Source organism: Ornithodoros turicata, chromosome 4, assembly GCF_037126465.1.
Source record: "Ornithodoros turicata isolate Travis chromosome 4, ASM3712646v1, whole genome shotgun sequence".
NCBI lineage: Eukaryota > Metazoa > Arthropoda > Arachnida > Ixodida > Argasidae > Ornithodoros > Ornithodoros turicata.
Genome location: NC_088204.1, coordinates 25,069,365 through 25,088,078, shown reverse-complemented (window position 1 = coordinate 25,088,078; position 18,714 = coordinate 25,069,365). Strand labels below are relative to the sequence as shown.

The window sequence follows — 18,714 nt, the reverse complement described above, 5'->3', positions numbered from 1 at the left end:
CACCCCCTTAATGCGTAACGAGCGCTTTGGGGGAGATTCCCCCCCCCCCCCTTGATCCGCCACTGGTAGTTGCGGATATTACAGAGGCGAATAGGGGGAGGGGGGATCATGGCCTTGGACATCCAACTGCACCACCTAAGGTCACTTGAAACTCTATGTAACGACTGAAATTGGGGGAGGGGGGTCAGCGCTAGGGACACAGGTTCCAAAAAGGAAACCAGAACTGCGTACTCGTGGAAATAACGCGCATGTGCTATAACGAAGCACAAATGCCCCTTCCAGAAACAGCTTACCGTTAAAGTTCAGATTCAGCTTCGTCTAAACCAGGACACGTAAAACATAAGGTACCACCGGCAAAACCGATAAAACTGTAAAATCGCTCATTGCCTCCGCTGCTGGCTCTTGGCGCGCATGGCGCTAGTTTTTCTTGGCTCCTGGCTCCGATCCAATTCTACAGCCTACATCCCGCTATGGGAGCTTCAGGGAGGAGAGCGTGTGCTTCAGCTGTTATGGGGAGAGTATCGCTTACAGCAAGTCAAAAGGTAAACAAAATACTGTTCCCGACGTTCCCGATGTTAATTTACCTTTCACTGCATCTGCACTCTTCTACACAGCTATTCTGACTCGTGCATAAACAAGAAGTTGACGTACTTGTTCTTACTGTTCCATTGATGGAGAAAGTTGGGTAAAACTGGCTTTTGCAAACTACGGTGTTATGTATAGCACAAAATATCGTGCATATTTCAAATATAACAAACATCGCCGTGCACCGAGAAATGTAGCACCGAGAAATGTAGCACCGCATATAAGGAACATATTTGGGACCAGCATAAACGAAGAATGTTAGTGTGTCAGTGTTTTCGCATGGAATGTCAGAGGGCTTGGGGACCTCTGACTATGGATTTCTAATGAGGCGCTAATAAGGCTACGAGTCTGTGGCTTTACATTCACATCAAACATTACGTACCTCTCTTTAAACATTTTCTGGTCAAAATCAATAAAATGTTACCCTCTCATGCCCTTGGTTTACGCCAGCCAACCTGCTTTCTCCTGCTCTGTTTACTCGACGCGAGAAGCATTCGACGTCCTCCCGTCATGCTGGCCCCATTTATGCCCTTCATGAGTGGTGTGCTTGGTGTATAAAAAACGATGTCTTTTGGAAGTACACTGTAGGATAACTTGCAGAAACCTGTTTTTTCCCAACTTTGCACACAGCAGAAATACATTTGTGAATTTCGTATAACTGAACTTTTTCGTTGCATTTTTTTTCCCGGTCTTTCTGATAGAGCTGGAAGAAATATTACCTTGATGTAAAGTTATAGTCCATTGGATAATGACATTCAAGACCAACATAACATGGTTCCATACAGAGTTAGATTGCTGCATCCCTTCCCAGCACATTTTTGCCATGCAGTTGGTGCAGTCTCATTGGGGGCACACTTGCACAGACGTCAAAGAAATTCCTCGGTGGTGTCCTCAGTAGCTTTGGCAGTACCAAATGGCTTAAGCAGCGCTGAGGACTGTCAGCTCTGTCCACTTGTGCTTCTTATCGGGCATGGCCGACGAATTTGTCCCATATGATTCCAGCAGATCAGTATGACCATATTACCAATGGCTGCACTCAGCGACCCAGAAAGGACATACTGAATTACCCTCGGAAGCGGACCCACGGCTATCGTCGGAAAACATAGGCCGTTGTAGGTCAGAAAACCACCAGTCCAGCGACCGGCAGTCATAGTATCGAGAGTACAATACATGTGACCGTCCCTATTTGTGCGGAAGACCCTGGTCATTGTCGGGTGAACAGATTGTCATAGTTATGCAAATGGTTTACATGCGGAGGCCTCAGGGCACTAACAGTTCCCGAGGAAAGGGGTCATAAAGCTAGGATGCTAGAATGAGTGTCATATTAACAAGGTTCCACTGTACAGGGTGTGTGCAGATAAAGTACACCCTCATTTGAGCGCATAGTACAGTGCCTGCGAACTGGACAAACTTATGGTGGCACAAGATGCATTATGTGATCATTTATGTGATCTAAGAAATTGTGACAAACCAAGGAGCGTTTAATTCTCTAAACATCTCGCGCACCAGACCCCCAATAAGAGTTACATGCACTTAATAAACCCATCTGTTTGCAAAGTTACTTCTGGCCTATCTCGTGGAAAACCACTGTTTGTATAATTCCGCGACACTGCAGGGCGTGATGGGAGTGCATCGTGGTCATAGCAGGCAGATTTTAAGTGGGAGATGTGAGCTCAAGATTGGTCGCTACACTGCTGCTACGCAGCGGCGGATTAACAGCGGTGGGTGTCCTGGGCCACTGTGTTGTGGGGGCCCAAGGAGCATCGTGGCGCATATGGATGTAGAAAGGTCAGGTCTTTGCAGAGTTTTAACTTCAGTGTAACCTACCTGTTTTATCGTACGATACGTTATATGCTGATATACACAATTACCTGCAATTTATGGTACATATTCGATTCATCTATGAACTCGCTGTTGTCAAAATTTTAACTCAGTACCTTACCCACTTTAAAAAATTTGCTCATCGCAACTGTCAAGCCAAATTTCAAACAATGACGGGTCCCGCTGAGTAGGATAGAATGGCTAAAATGCAAGCGAGCTGGTGACTAGAGCCCATGATATAACCCCCTCCCTCCACCGGAGACTAGGGAAGTACGAAAGACACACACATGGACAATGTTTCACATCATTGAGACTTTGTCCGTGTGTTTCTGTTTTGTACTTTCCTAGTTTTTTTATTTATTTTATATTTTATTATGTGTCCCACTGCGTAGTTGCCTTCTGCCACAACATCCGGATACTCGTCACACTTCAAGGGCTGTTTACGTTCTGTTAATAATCTTTTTATTTTGCAGTGGTACATATGTTGTATTGTATAAAATTCTGACGGGATACAATCAATTTTTATGAGGAAAAAATTATATTTATATAAACAAGGGCCTTTGCGAAGGTGGCGGTGGGGGCCACGAGCCGTACGCCCCTAAATCCGACACTGTTGCTATGTCACACTGGGTTACCTACGTTGTGGCAGCAGGTCGAGCTGCACTTCCATGGCCACACCGCTTCGACACGGGATTATATTTCAGGGTGTTTTTGTACGTTGAATTGCGCAGCCATAATGCATCGTTCAGTGAAAATATCTTGTATGGTGATAACAATTAAGCTGAGATTTGAGCAGTCTTAAGTGTCATTTGCATATATGCATATATGTAAATGACATTTAGGACAGCTCAAATCTCTGCTTAATCGTTAGTATGCATGCATGACCTTACTTTGACTATGGGCAGCAGACTTCCTTCGTTATTTCTCGGTCATGTAAACAGGAATTGGCTCCCATTGGGCTCCCATTGGTTCCATTTGGTAGGCTGCTGCCGGTGTACAGAGATGGGCATACTTTCTAACGCAGGTGTACGTGGCCATAACGATGGGGTGAGCTTATGGGACATGTCCAGCTTACTGTATGACTCACGGGAAAGTGGGGGCCATTGTGGGAGCTGCACCCCACCTCCTCGGGTGCCACCTTTTGCTCCACAGCCACTCCTTGGGCCACCGGCCAATGGGCACACAGCAGTCACTTCGAGCTCCAGTTCAGCAGTCACTTGCAATGCACATGAAGTGTGTCATTACTTTCAACAGGTAAGTGTCCGGCAGAGCTGAAGGAAGCAGCAGGGTGCATGTTGCTTAGTCTCCACACAGGATACCTTCAAAGGCAGAATTAAAGGAATGCAAAGCGTTTTTCCAGCTGCATGAAAATCGAAGAGCTGTTATGAGAGCCTAGATAAACATGTTTCTAATGAGCAAACTACAAATGATCTAAGGTTCACTAAAGTACAGAAACGGGGAAGTTGGTATATCACGGTAGTACAAGTAAATGCAGGAAAAAGGGGACGCAAACACAAGGGAGAAGAGACAAACAACGGAAACTGCGTACTCTCAACTGAAGGTTTATTAATTATTGCGCAGGAAATTTCCACCAATCTAACAACAACAACTTTACTTTCCGGCAATCTAATCTTGCTCATCATCTAGGAACTTAGGAATAAGAGCTCTTCTTTTTTTAAAATCAATGAAAGGGACACTCGCACAGTTTGCCCTTTGTAGCTTTATTGAATGTGCTTAGTAGGTTTCTCTTTCAATTTGATTTTCGAAAGTGGCTTCTATTGCCGTCTTTTTGAACAGGGGTAAACAGCCACGCGTTTTGCAGTGCGCTGCAAGGTGACCTAACTGTGTGGTAATTTTTAGGGCAGCCGTGTGTTCTGTTTCCGTTGTTTGTCTCTTCTCCCTTGTGTTTGTGTCGCTTTTTGCTGCATTTACTTGTACTACTACAAATGATGTGTGATACTATATTTTGCTATAATATGTCATCCTTCTGTTGATATTGAAACTTTGTTGATTGAAACTGGTGTACTGAGCATGTAATACAAAGTGCACTATCTGGGCTCCCTTCACTAAACCATATTTACTCACATAACTGGTCATTTCCAATAAACCTTGCTCATAACAGCACAATGTCGAAAGTCGAGATCCTCTCTCCCCCCGAAGTCATGGTAACGGTCATATGGAATGGAACATTGTGTGGCAAAATAGCAAGCAAAGACACACAAAAACCGATAGCACCTCTCAGGCATTATGGGTACAAAGCGTCATCAACTCTCAGCCAAAACATGCATATAACCTGGAAGTCTAAGAAAGACAATGTCTTTCCCCCAATTAAAGGGGCACTAAAATGCAAAAACAAGTTCACTTCAAATTACATTACACGCTACGTTAATTTCGTACTTGTCATCATAATTCAAAACTTTGATTCTGTTACGAAGCTACAATCAAAATTATACTGGACTCTTTCTTGCTTCGACGCTTAGCAGAGTACGTCGTTTCAGTTCGTGCATCAGTGTTTTTAGTCCATGTCCATGTTAGTGCCACGCTATGCAGCAGTCCCGGTGAAAAACATAGTGCGTGTTGCGAAGTGGTCTGGTGTCGTCGTCCGAAGGACGTGAAGATAAGTGTTGTCAGTGGAACATTTGCAAGAACTGTTGTGGGCTACAATTTAGTGAATCAGTACTGGAAAATGCAACAGTGCGCATCATGCTGCATATACGGAACATTACGATTGGACCCGTTCCAAATCCACACGCACACGATAGGCATGCGTGGGCTTCTCCTGCACTCTCATTGGATGCCGCCAATCTTTGCTCCCTGAGGATTCCATTCGTTGCCGCCAAAGACAGCTCTGTTTTCATTGCGTTTTTCTTCTAAACGGTAGTGTTGTGTGAACTAATTTTGTTTGAATTGCACTAATTGAAACACGGACTTTCATTTGAGAGCAAGTTATTTTTGCATTTTAGTGCCCCTTTAAGATGGCAGCCACCAGCATGTAGTTGCGCATGCACGCATGTGTACACAAAAATGGCCTGTTTACGTCCTCACATAATTAACGCACTCCCAACTTGGGAGCCCAAATATTGGTTGCATTAAGTAGGTGCTCGTCTTTTGGCGCACTCAGATCGGGAGTGCGAGACATTCCGAGTGGCCACTTAAAGGGACCATGAAATGATTTTTGACAAGCCCACGATCATTTTTAATTAGTTCCCCTCTACTAAAGCATTCACTCTGTGAAATATGAAGTTGAAAATCGTACAAATAGCGAGAATATTCTATATTTTCCACAGGCGTGAACGGCAGCTGCTACGGCCCGCCTCCGAGGCGAACTGGACGTGACATCATACACAGAACATGTTGCCGATTCGCGGACGGGCTTTTGCGAGCAAAGTGCAAAATTTTCAAATAACCTTGCATACTTTGTCATGAAATATGTTTTAATTTGACTTGGAGACACGAATGTAACTAACCGTTAACACAGAATCCTACGAGAAATGTAATATAGCCGTTGACTGTCAGCATGGTTACCGGAGCACGTTTTCCTCTTTGAACTTCTTCTTCGTCAGAACATACCTTCGTCGGTGACATTTTACGAGCTGCTGCGTACCGAACGATCCATAGACGCTGTATGTGTCGCATAACCTCCTCCTCAATTGCTGATAATTTGCCTTTCGCCATATTTCAAGTGATTTCGACGGGAGATATACGACGTCTTGTTGTCCAAACCGAAACCATGCATCCACGTGGTCCGGCGGGGTGTGTCTTCCTCGTCGTTCACAGTTGGCTGAGAGGATTGGATGGCGATGACGTAAGCCCACTTCGAAGGCATATATCCAGCGGTCACGCCCTGCTATTTTTGTCTGATAACTGCTCCCCCGTTGTACTGAATACGGTTAAAAGTCGATGTGTGTACGATAGTGATGGATCATGAGAACGGTTTCCCGCAGAGTACTCGGAATCCTCGAAAATCATTTCATGGTCCCTTTAACAGCGAAACGCAACTTTGGAGCGCTACACTGTCTCGCTTGCTGATGCCACTTCCTGTTGTCTGCTCATGCAGTGCACAGACTGAGGACACGTTGGCTTTGTTTGAACCTATAGCAACGAAGACGATGGCGGTTGTGAAGACTTTTCCTTGTAACAACGAATGCAATGGAAAAGATAGGAATTTGTAACAGACTCCAGCTGTTTAGTGAGAAGATGACTGCACGGCGTGAAGGCGTCTACATTAAAGCAATGCATTTCACGCCAATAACCGCCGATATCAGTGTGGAAGTTGTCCACTAATAAGAAGGCGTGATAACAGTTGTAAAAATATTACTGAAATCGAAGCATCGGGTAACATAGCAAGTCCGTATTTTGCTTCCGAGCCCACATTTCGAAGGTCGTCCTGCCGACGCTCAATAGAAAGTACGTCACAGAAAATCTCAAGCACCTGGGTGCTTGTCGTCCGCTTCAAAGCCCCCATTTCAAAACGGGTGCGCGGGGAGCGGCCCGGAGCCTTGCACTCCCGGGTACGGGAGTGGTGCTTGTGTTGCGTTAAGCGAGTGGAGTCTGAGACAACGCTCTGGGGCGCCTACTTAACGCAACCATCGGTTCATTTTTCAGCATATTTCAAGCACCTTGACTTTGAGAGCACAGCAAAAGCTACCGCAGCGTAGAGCGAGCCCCAGTTTTTGTCGTCTGATTAGCGTATCCCCCTCTGTGGCGATACATTTTTTTGCAGAAATGTGCGTTAGCTGTGAGTAAGTATGGTACACAAATTATCTGAGAAAATTTTGACGTCAGACAGAATGAAGTTGGGAAGAAGCAAAGTTGACATGTCAGTTTCTTTTACAGGTGCTTTACGTCTCTGCCATCTTGACAGGGATCGCTCTGGTCATAGCAGGTGCCATTCAGTCAGGAGCATCCTCCTCTGTTCACCCAGACGAAGCCACCCCTGGCTCTGACCTCCTAGTGTTTGTCTACATTGGAGCTTTGCTTATTGGTGTAAATGTGTCATTACTGATGCTGCAGTGCTACATGCGTAGCAAGGAACTCAAGCGAGCCAGGCGAAACACACAACGAGCACGCCCTGTCCGATACAACCCACTTGTGGCGCCACCACCTGCGCCCTTCAGACAAGCATCGCAGGTGATTTAATTTGTGTTTTCTCTCCTGTCGTGCACCTTGTGAAGTAGATAAAAGTCGTACACAAAAAGGAAATAACAATCTTTGCCGGTTACTGGTTTCTGCAGTACCTGCACACGGTGTTGAGTTCTAAAGCCATGAGGATCCTTCTTCATTTTGCCACGACATACTTGTGAGAACTTGGTTTACTGCAGTGGCATCGATGACAAGTCGCAGCTCAACATTGAGGCAGAACTGAGAGTTGGGTGTCCAAACTCTGCCCTTGTTTTACCAAACTGTGCTCTAGCAAACAAGCTCCATCTAATCATTAGGAACACTAATTCCTGCTGGCATATGTTTTTTTTTCTTTTGCGATGGTTTCTAGCCCAGCGGATTTACTCTGACTCACGACCATCTCTATTATACACGACCATAACACTCGCCCGTTCGCCTATGGGACTTCCGTCCGCGCCTCGAGGAGCGGAAGTGCCGTATTCACGCGCAGAGCGCCCGCCAGGGGCGCCACTTGCGGTACACAGAAGAGCGCCTGTTGTAGCTCAGCTGTGTGCAATATGAGTGGTCCTTGTGGTTAGTTCTTCGGGTGTACACGTTTGTGTATTGTCGCAGGTTCTCTGTTCATGTAGAGCTAAGAGTTCTGAAACTAACTACTTAGAAATAAGCTGTGCTCTGAAGCGTAGGTGGCATGTAAAACTGTGAAACTCGCGCACTATGTGCCGTACATCGTACACATAAACTTGGCAGCAGCACCTTGTGTGTTGGGCCAGTTATCATGCGTTTATGATTGTCAGACGCAAGCGCGTTCAGACTTTACGTTTCACGTGAGAGGCGTTCCGTGTTAACATACAGGGCAGTTACAGAGAATGGGTCAATGCGACCGTAAGAAGAAACTGTTCCTGGCAAAGAGATGACTGACACCAGTTACGACGTCCAACAGAATTTGTTGTGTAAGCAAGCACTTCAGTTTTAAATCAGCAGTTGCTTGTTTTGTTTTCCTACTTATTGGTCCCTTTTTATTGTACTTTTACACTTTTTTTTTCTTTCTTTTGCGGTTTGCCATTACAAACCGCATTACTAACCATTATTATGCTGTTCGGATAGAAGCCACTCTGAGAATTTTTCTTGATTGTGCCTTTTTTGTGTTCGTTTTGCACTCCTGGGAGATGCAAGGCTGTGTAAACTTCGTGATCACTAAACCTAGGTACCGTAGCCACGGTGCCACGTCTGAGAATTTTGCGCTTTGCGCCGATGCTAAAGTCTTCCGCCTTGAAATGCCGAGAACGCGCAGAGTTCGAGCTAGCATGCAGGCGAAAAAACGATTTTAGATGGAGAGTTTTTCACTGTTGTTGCAGACAATGGTTGCGGCTGATAACTTTGTTGTACGAAGCATCTTCATCAAATTTAATGCAAGCCTTTGCTCATAGGCACCACCAGTGAAGGTGCTATTCTCCTTTGCGAATCTGATTGTTCGGCCGAACACAAGAATCCTAAGTGATACAGTCAAAAACTTCTAATATTAAAATTACCGCGATAATCTAACAAATAAATGCTATTTTTCCTTGATGACTTGTTATGATCATCGTTATTTCTGTAATCCCAGATGACATCTTCATCACAGTATTTATGGTACTAGTTACGGCATTTAAATACTGTATATTTTATATTTAAATACTCCTATTGAAAAGTATTATGAATAGTATTTAAACACCCCTTCCAACAAAGTACTTTGTATTTATATTTAAATACTCAAAATGTATTTATGTCCACCCCTGGTCGGAGGCCACGGTTCATTATTCGTTTTTTCAGAGAGAGATGCGTAAAAGGTACTCAGCTATATTAGATAAAACTATTTATGGTACACATTGCCATCCATAAAGTGCACCCTATATGAAATGAAACAATCGCAATTCGCAATGAAGTTACTTGTGTCAAGACGCCGCAATATATTTTGAGCCACTTCGCATTTGAGCGGAACTCGTGGTATGAAATACTTGTGTTCGACACTGCTTTCTTCGGCTTGCAAAGCGGGACGATGCAGTACACCATCACGTGTGCACCATGCACAAACCATGCACTAGAGACAAACCCTGTCCACCACGTGAAAAATTGCAAAAACCAAACGCGAATGACGGCAGCAATGGTATCCGCATAGCATGCGTCGTCTGCCGAGGGTCCCGTATTCAGCGCCACAAACGCGCGGCAGCTGCTTGGCGAAACTACATCAGTGGCGCTGGTGCTGGGTGCGAGTGTTATGGTCGTGTATTATAGAGATTGTCGTGCTCTGACTTAAAGGGATGGTCGCATCCGAGGCGGAAGCCCATCTATGGAACCGGTACCGCTATGTTCATCATCGGCCGACAACCTACTTGGCTAATTTTTTTGTTCGAAAAATGCTTGGATACTAAATAAGCGAATTTTAAAGGTCAGCGCTGCTTCCACAGCTGTAGAGGCTCCGGCGACGCGACGTCAGTCCCTCAGCGGAGGAGTGAGAGGGCGGCGCTCGGAGGAGAAAGGCGCCGTCCAGACACCCTGTAACTCTGCAAGGTACCCGCAAGGCCGTAGCGTTCCTCTCCTCCAGGTCGCGCTCTCATTATTGATTCTTAGGGAGTGACGTGTTCTCGTTTTTCCGGAGAGGGCTTTCCGCCATACTCTCAACATCCGGTGTCTGCTCTTGTTGTGTATTCCGTCGAATAACAGTCAAAATTACACCACCGTTTCACGTGGGATTTTCGATACCGTGGTCAGTGGTCTACGAGGAATATTTTTAAAAAAAATTTACTTATTCTTTCACTGGGGGATACAGTGTGGAGCCCAGGACAAAAAGCTACTTGAAGGAGCTTGACAGGGCCCAGGGCCCTGAGAAGTGACAAAGTACACAGCAAGGCAGGAAACTGCAATAGGTAATAAAATACGTAAAACAGGAGAAATGCAAATGTGAAATAGGATCTTCATAATAATGACAGCGTGAAAGGAAAGAGAGCCCAATATGACAGTATAGTTCCGAAATCGACCTGAACGGATGCGACCGTCCCTTTAAAGGGGCACGGAAGCCATTTTCAGCACCCGGTTTTCTTTCTGTAAAACTGTTAAGCAGGCCGGTATAATGCACCATGAGAAGCAATTCACCCCACAGAGCAATAATTATCGCGGAAACTGAATTTAAAGTGCGCCACAAAAAGCGACAGTGCGCGAAAGTGGTAGAGAGCAGTATCATGCTCTGACTTTGTGCTGACGTCATACTGTCAGCACTCGATGACCGGTTCAGAGAAATGTTGTCTGTTAGTCAGCTGTTCAGGGCTCTGAAAAAGCAGCAGGAATGCGCTGACATTATGCCGTCATCGGTCACGTGCGCATCATTCTTCTCCTCCTCGTTAAACCCCGCAGGGCGAGTCGAGAGTGAACGTGCGAATGTGTTTGTGTACGTTTTTCTGTAAGAAAAAAAAAAATTGCATACATCAACACCTTTTATGCTATTCGACAAATTGACGCACATATTTTCATCAGATGTCGTAAACTGAAAATAGTTTGGATGGCCCTCTGTACTCCGTTAAGTGTCAAATAAAATTTCAGCGTCAATTTTATGTATTACGGTTTACACACTGAAATCGAAAAGCTTGTAGCGTCGTGACAAGACGGGAGAGAGAGGGGGGTGGGGTCGTGATGCTTTGTTTTATAATTTTGTTGGGTCGCAGGGTAGCAGAGTTTGGGAAGCAATGCCTTACTGTATTGAGACTATTGGTGCCGGCAGTCTACAAGTAATATTCCCCACCCACTAACTGTCAGCACTCAGGGAGGCAACTCTGGCTTACCCTTCTACTGAACTCCTCTTCCCTTCCCCCAAACAGAGTGTGTGTTCCCACAAAGCCAGGAGCTTCTCCCAGCAACTGCTGTCCTCCCTGTCCACATGATTTGCCCATCAAGAGCCTCAATTGTTGGGGGGGCTTGAAACTTCTGAAGTTTGACTTTGAGCAAAAAGTCATGCTTTGAGGAGACAGAAACCGAAAGTGAAACATCGTAAAAACATGAAGAATGAATATGCAGGATGCGATACATTAAAAAAGCGCTTGTAGCAATTTCTGCTCTCTGCAGACCTTGTGTAGGTTTTTATTTAGAAGCTTAATTAATGCATCTGTGATTAATAAGCTAGATTTGTAAAGTTTTCACAACTCTTGATCTCTACAAATGACAAGGTGACAAACAATAATGCTGTACAGGCCGGGTTAAATGTGCATTTATGACTGACACTTGAGTGGGACATTCTCTTCATAGGCTGAAGTGAGCTCATTTCTTCCATCTGACTCCCGACTGTGGCTGGGCCCAGCACCATCAGTTCAGAGTGCAGCTACAGCACCTGCTTATCCAGGGACACAGTGGCCGCTTATTGCAGGTGCTGGACCCGCATCACGTTAAGGAGGATTCTGCGTGCGTCACCAACTTCAGATGTCAAACTGTGTTAGTAGCTCACAGTTTTTCTCTGTAATAGTGACTAGGGGCACTAAATAGGTATACAGGGTCACATTCTTTTTCAACTGCGCTACGCTACGTTGCCACTCATGAAAGTAGCCACGTTTACATTAACTCGACAGAGCGGATCGAGTTGACTGTCGAGTCAAGTTGAACTCGACCCGACGCTGTTTACATGAACTCGCTCCAACAGGAGACGATCTCAGCAAGGCTCTGCATCGAGTCAAGCGCGTTAACCCACCCCTTGCTGTCAGGTTGACTCAACTCGACCAGACAGCGTTTACACGAGCGAGTTAACTCGACAGTTCAACTCAACCCGCTCCTGTCGAGATCATGTAAACGCGGCTAGTGTTCCAGAAATTATTGGCATCAAAAATAACACAGTGCCCGCAAGCTGATGGACTATTCATTGCACTCTTTCTCATTCGTACTCCGACCTGGGATGCCTCTCCGGCAACAGCCACGTGTCAATACGCTATGCAAGTAGGTCAGCCTTTTGCGTAGCCCCTCAGCTTTTCCTTTTCCTCATGCACACGTAGAACAGCCTCATTGGATTGCTCAAATAAGGTACCAAAACAGCGTTGTGGCCTGTCTGCAAATGCTCCCTTATTGCTGCTTTCTGAGTGGACAGACGCTTTGTTACGTGCTTTCTACAACCTTTTCTTTCTCTAATGCGCAGAGACACGCTTGCATAGCGTATTCGCAATAGCTTCCTGTCAACCAATGACAATATGGGATGCTTATGCTTTATAGTGTTGCAGTAACGGGAAGTAATGTAAGTAACAAGTATGATTGCAGTATCGGAAGGTAAATTTGTCCTTGAGAAACATGAAACCTCCTTCTACCTAGAACCGGCTAGGTAGCAAGTTTCTAGGCCTCTGGTTTACACCAGGACTGAAAGTTTCCAGGAAAAGCTGTTCCATACTTAGTTTGCTTACCTGTCACATTGGCACTCTCTACATGGCGCAAATGACCGTTAACTGCTAACCATCAGCCGTAGTGTTCTGCGATAGCGGATGATCATAGCAGACAATGCTAACCACGAATATAGGAGAAAGAGGGAGAGAGAGAGATATCCGTCCAAAGGCCAGAGTGGAAAGAAAGGACATTCCAACGGACACTGCCAAGTTGTGCGCAACTATAGCTTCTGTAATCAATGTAGTCAAGCCGGCTACAAATGAACGTTTGGTCTTTTGAGCTGCAGTGGGAAAAAGAGATGCACTTACTGTGTCTATGTGAACTATGTTCTAGTTGACTTCTATATCTCGTGTGAAAACCCATGCAGCTATATTTTGCCATCAATGTCAGCGGAAAATAATTTATACATACTTCCTATACTTCCCAGAGACGCTTGACCTACATTCACTTGGTATTGCCTGTATTATACATAAAAAATTTTCTAACAAATGTGATGTGATCGAGCAGTACTGATAATGCATTTCGCGCAGCATAGCCCTGAATCCTTCCTCATCAAAAATCCATGAAAAGCAAAAGTTTTCTCTTCTACGATAAACTTAATAAATGTGATAAACTTGTATCCTGAATATACTGTTATTATTCACAACGGATTCATAATGTACTTCAATGGTTGCAATCAAAAGGCATAAATTACAGGTAAAAAAACGACGATAAAACCTGAGACATGGCACAGAAAAAAGAGACAACACGACATGTTCTCAAACCCAGCAATCCATTTAATGACACAACCTTTACTTCCAATAACCTCCTAATGGGTTATTGTAGGTTATTGGGAGTATAGGTTGTGTCATTAAATGGGTGTCTGAGTTTGAGAACGTGTCGTGTTGTCTCTTTTTTCTGTTCTGTGTCTCAGGTATTTATCGTCGTTTTTTACAATGTACCAGCTCACATGCACCTTTGCACTTCTACCATAAATTACAGGCATGGCTGCAATTTTTTTTAGCTTATTGGCAAGGTTAGTCCTAATTAATCCGCTTACATTGCTGATTGAAGATAAGATGACTGCGCTGAAATAATGTAGTTTCAGTTTTCCCATCAACCACCTCGATGGCTTTCTTTCAGCTGCTGCACTTTGCATGTTGCTATGTCCTACTGTTTACAACTGCACTTGCGTTGAACGCCTTTCGCCAGCATGCCTAGGTGGCTTTTCTATTCAGCCGAATTTATGTTTTACATAGAGCTGACTTTTCTAAATCTTTCAGGCTGAGCAGAACAATTGGTTCAGGCTGTACCTTGGTCGCCTTTCGGGACACATCTTCTGAAGCAAAGCTGTGCTCAGTGTGTGGTACTCTGTGCTGTGGACAGTAGACCACAATCTATCCTGCCATGTTATATTCATGATGTGCGTTTTTATGTAACGTAGAACATCTGTCATCTTCATGCAATATTCTCTAATGAAAGGGGCAATAATGTGGGATGCCATTTTATCAGCATTCTTTTGCTCGGGGTACAATGTGTCGCAGTCTTTGGCTTGTTGTAACTGAGGGCATAGCTTAAATGGCAGAAACACGAGGCAAAATCTATCATTGTCATGCTTGCTCACTGTCTGTTAATTTACCATTGCTACATCATCAGTGTTAAGTTTGTCCATTTTTATTGTACCTGAGTTCATTGACTTGTGTCAACTCATATTGTAAGAAAGAAGGCCGGCTTTTGTCATTCTATGTTGTGTATCAAGCAGCAGTGAAATCTCATTGACCGTTTTTTCATGTGGACTTGTAAAGCTCTCTGTGCATGATATGTATATAATTTATTCTCGTAGTAACATTGCAGGGTGTAATTCTATGGTGCATTTTCATATTCAACCCGGGTAACCCTCAGGCTGGGTAAAATGATGTATGAGCCTCGTCTATGATGTAACCAGAGAGTAGCTACCCTCAACAGGAATTTTTGCCCAGTGAGAGTGACTCCCAACCGGTTTTCAACTTGGCCGCTGCAGCGGACGGCCAGTGTTTTGCTAATGTCGTAATGCGTATAAACGCTTGTATTGTCAGTTTCAGTCTGTGACATGATATAACAATGACCTGCGTGACATACTGCGTCTTAATGAATGCAGTGCAGCAGTATTCACAAACAATTTGAACTAATTCGCGCGTGTGTTTCCGAGAATATCCGTGAAATAAACGCATTCTGGCATGCAATGATTTCACAGAGCACGAGAACGTTTGAGTAAGGTTAGTATGCAGCAAAAGTGCACTAAATCAAAATTTCGGGATTCTGTTACACGTGGTTTTCAAATATTCTCTCACGATCACAGAATAGCCACAGACATCTCCTTTGACTGAAGTATACGTGCTCTTGCCTACCCACCTGTCGAGCTGGGTCACTGAGAGTACTGTATTTACTCGCGTATAAGATGCACAGTTTTTACCCCAAAACATCGCGACATTGAGGGGGTGCGTTCAATACGCGGGGGAAAATTGCAACCCAACACCTAAGGTACACTTACCTCACATTCTATTCCGAGATATCCACAATGACCTCCCCAGAATCGAACTTCGTGATTCTCCCACATCGAATGGTCTTTAGAGCCTGAAGTTTTAGGGTTTAACCCGATTTTCTCCCGAATTTGCACCCAGAATTGAAGGTTGCCTCTTTAGGGCGAAACCCGATTTTTACCCGGCAAATTGCCCTCACTGAGACTGAGGTGTAGGAATGCACACTAACTTGTTTGGCAGCAAATGCAGTCACATCGCCGTTTGTACCAATCCAGTACAGTTAGTTCGAGTAACTGAGCCCGATATCTCCCTGAATTTAGCATACTGCAGTTTTTCACCCGAATTCGCATGAATTTAGAGCACATGTTTATTTAACCGATTTTTAGCCCCCGAATTTAGAAAAAAATATTTCCCAAAAACTTCAGGCTCTAATGGTCTTCCATTCTATCAACCATGGACGAAATACTCCTCGATGTCTGTCGCATTTCTCGTTGATCCGCAGGCGCTCTGCCTCATTGACTGCACAATACGAGCGACCGCAATACGATCCAGCCGTGCTACTAAAGTTTGGGTGCGTTTAATGTGCGGGGAACAAAAAAGTACCAGCATTTCAGCACTCAAGTTGGGGTGCATTCAATACACGAGTGCATCCAATATGCGAGTAAATACGATAGGTGCCGCCACAACCTGTTGGTGACTAGAGCTGAATTTCGGACAGCGGGTTACGATGTCGTTTCCGCTATGTTAGATTTTTTTACCAGGGTGGTCGCCTTGAGCTACCCTTGTGGATTAAGAAAATGCACCCCTCTGTCGTTTTTCTTTCCAGTATGCCATGTCCAAATCTGACCATATTTTGCATAAAGTGGCACTCCACTTGTTTCTCATTGTCATGCACATACTTGGATTTTTCTTACATGAAAAGTGCTTGGTATCAATAGACGTAAAAAAAAGCTTTTTGGGGATATACCCACCAGACGGTTTTTGTATGGCCTTTACATTTCGGGTATTTGCAGTTGTGTGCGCGTACTGCGCATACAACCATGCTTTCTGCTATGCTGTTCAACTGACGTCGCCAGGTTGGCAGAAACGGAAAATGTGTGGTGTGTCGCGGTTCAGTCTCAATTTTTTAAAAAAATGTAGAATTTGTCTTTCGCATCGTTTATGGTGGCTGTCACTCAAGAAATTTCATGTAACCTTTTTTTCCATTATGGTTTGGTGTAGGATTAAATTGCTTTAAATAATTCATTATTAACTTAATTTGTAAAGTAAAGTAAAAATGGCCAAAGTAAATTCTGTGCCCAGCACATCGCAGGACTCTTCCACTGGGAGAGCCCTGTAAATTTTGTTATTCCCTATTCTGCATAGTAGTACTGCCTTGGTTTGGTAAATTCACTAGCCATTCTAAAAGCAAGTATCGCAGTAGACATAATTTTGGAGAGAACAAATACTGCAGGAATAGTACCAGCGAAGTCCCACTTTAACTTTGTAAGGTACTGAAACCGTGTCCTACACTAGACAAGAAATTTCTTCCCAAAAGTATGGTTAAAAAGTAAGCGAGCTGATGGCATAGATCCACACTGAAAAGACCTGGGCTAGGGAGGACAAGAAAAGTGCACACGAACAAGTTCCCAAGCACAGCTGAGAAGTTCATTCTATGGGTGACATTCTAGCCCACTTGAATTTTCCATTCTGATTAAATATGTCATCTGTAAACTACACTTCTCAGCTGAGTTTCGAACCTTGTGGATTTTTCTTGTCCCTAGTCTGTATTTTTCTTTTTTTTTTCCCGACAGGTATCATCTCGAATGATAAGTCATTATTACTTCCTTGCTCATATGATCTTTCTATAGAAACATTTTTGCATGGTAAGGACTGGTATGTTGACCATGGAAGTGTGCATGGGACTTGTGGCTACTAAACAATGACACTTACAAAATGAGGAAATGATTGTTCATTGTGACGTCGATAATGGACGTGGCCAAGGCTGGCCACGCTTTCACAAAATGAGGAAGATTCCCAGAGAATGTCAGTAGCGGTGTAAAAATTTCCTGGCATGGATGAATCATTAGGATTTCGCTGAACTGAGTGCAACAACCTCTCGACTGTTGCCTGTGTGACCATATTGCTCAAGCCAAACATAAATTTATACTGTACTTATAGCAACAAGGACAGGAACATGCATGCAAGTAGTATTCTGATGAGTGTGCAGCATAAATTATAGTCCTAATTGGAAAAACTTGGGAATGGGAAATGCACAAGAGCACATAGTTAGAGAAGACTACTTTCAGCAGTATTGTTAGGTTAGTATAAATGAAATGTCATAACATGGGCATTGTATTCTTAAATGATTCGTTTGCGTGTTAGAGTTATATGATCTTGGTGTAGTCCGACATCATTATTCTGAAAAGACAATTTAGCCCTTGTACGTAGCATGCAGTCCATGCATGGAGTCACCAATGAGTTCCCCACATTTTGTTTTTCACCCCATTTCCCAGCGTGTAACTTTTTCCCCCTGTCATTGTCATTCTTGTTGTGCATATGTGTGACCCTGTGAATGTCATTAAGGGTTCCTACCGGAGCACACTTGAGCTCATTTGAACTATTTATTCAATAAAGATTTTTATATTGTGCTCTATTTCGTGAAGTAATCTTATTGTCAGAGTTATTCGTCTACTGAACCCATCTTTGGAATAGGTCATTGTTGAAAAAAATAAAACATGGGGGGCCCCTTATGAGCTGCCTAGCAAATGCCAGAGGCAACATCACTACACTGCCTCAGGGATCCTGTGTTGGGCTTATGTTGCACAAGTTAGAGATGCTGGAGTACTCCACACTGAGAACCGTGCATGAGTTTGCTTTGAAACTTTTCCATTGTGTGCGCATATTTTGTTGTTTGTGGTTTATGCTGTTGCTTTAAACATTTTGTTTCAAAATGTTAAATGCAAGAGAAACAACAGTGGGGGTTCCTAGGTTCAACAAACACCCCTTGAAGTTGTACCCATATGCCTCTCGAAATATTTTTCTGTGCACGTTTTTGCATCCAGAAAAGAAAATTAGCTCTTGCAAGTGCTTTTTACAAAATTGTGTGAAGAGATAGAACACAATACTCCCCTGTCCCCATTTCGTCCTGCTGCCCTCTCTCCATCGGTCCGCATGCCGCATATGGCCACAGTTGCTTCGCGGTGCCGACATGGGATATATATATATATATAAACAGAACACAATACAAAAAAAAGATAACGAGCCTTTGTCCTTTTGTGTTGCAGGAACCACACAGTTGCATTTAAATGAGCGTTTAGACACC

General features: G+C 44.0%; 1 protein-coding gene across 1 annotated transcript; it reads left to right on the top strand.

The window, feature by feature from the left end:
* Positions 1-462: 462 nt before the first annotated feature.
* Positions 463-18,045, top strand: LOC135391341 (uncharacterized). The gene is made up of 5 exons (XM_064621586.1): positions 463-542; positions 3,431-3,660; positions 7,243-7,536; positions 11,800-11,982; positions 14,175-18,045. The coding sequence occupies exons 2-4, from the start codon at positions 3,469-3,471 to the stop codon at positions 11,938-11,940; spliced, it is 627 nt and encodes a 208-aa protein (XP_064477656.1). The 5' UTR covers positions 463-542; positions 3,431-3,468; the 3' UTR covers positions 11,941-11,982; positions 14,175-18,045.
* The last annotated feature ends 669 nt before the right edge of the window (positions 18,046-18,714 follow it).

What these genes read in the sequence shown, in the direction of transcription:
- LOC135391341 (XM_064621586.1), top strand. Translation starts at nt 3,469, where the DNA reads ATGTCCAGCTTACTGTATGACTCACGGGAAAGTGGGGGCCATTGTGGG. An exon ending in TGTGTCATTACTTTCAACAG is followed by an intron (nt 3,661 to 7,242) that starts GTAAGTGTCCGG and finishes TTTCTTTTACAG; the next exon opens with GTGCTTTACGTCTCTGCCAT. An exon ending in CCTTCAGACAAGCATCGCAG is followed by an intron (nt 7,537 to 11,799) that starts GTGATTTAATTT and finishes TTCTCTTCATAG; the next exon opens with GCTGAAGTGAGCTCATTTCT.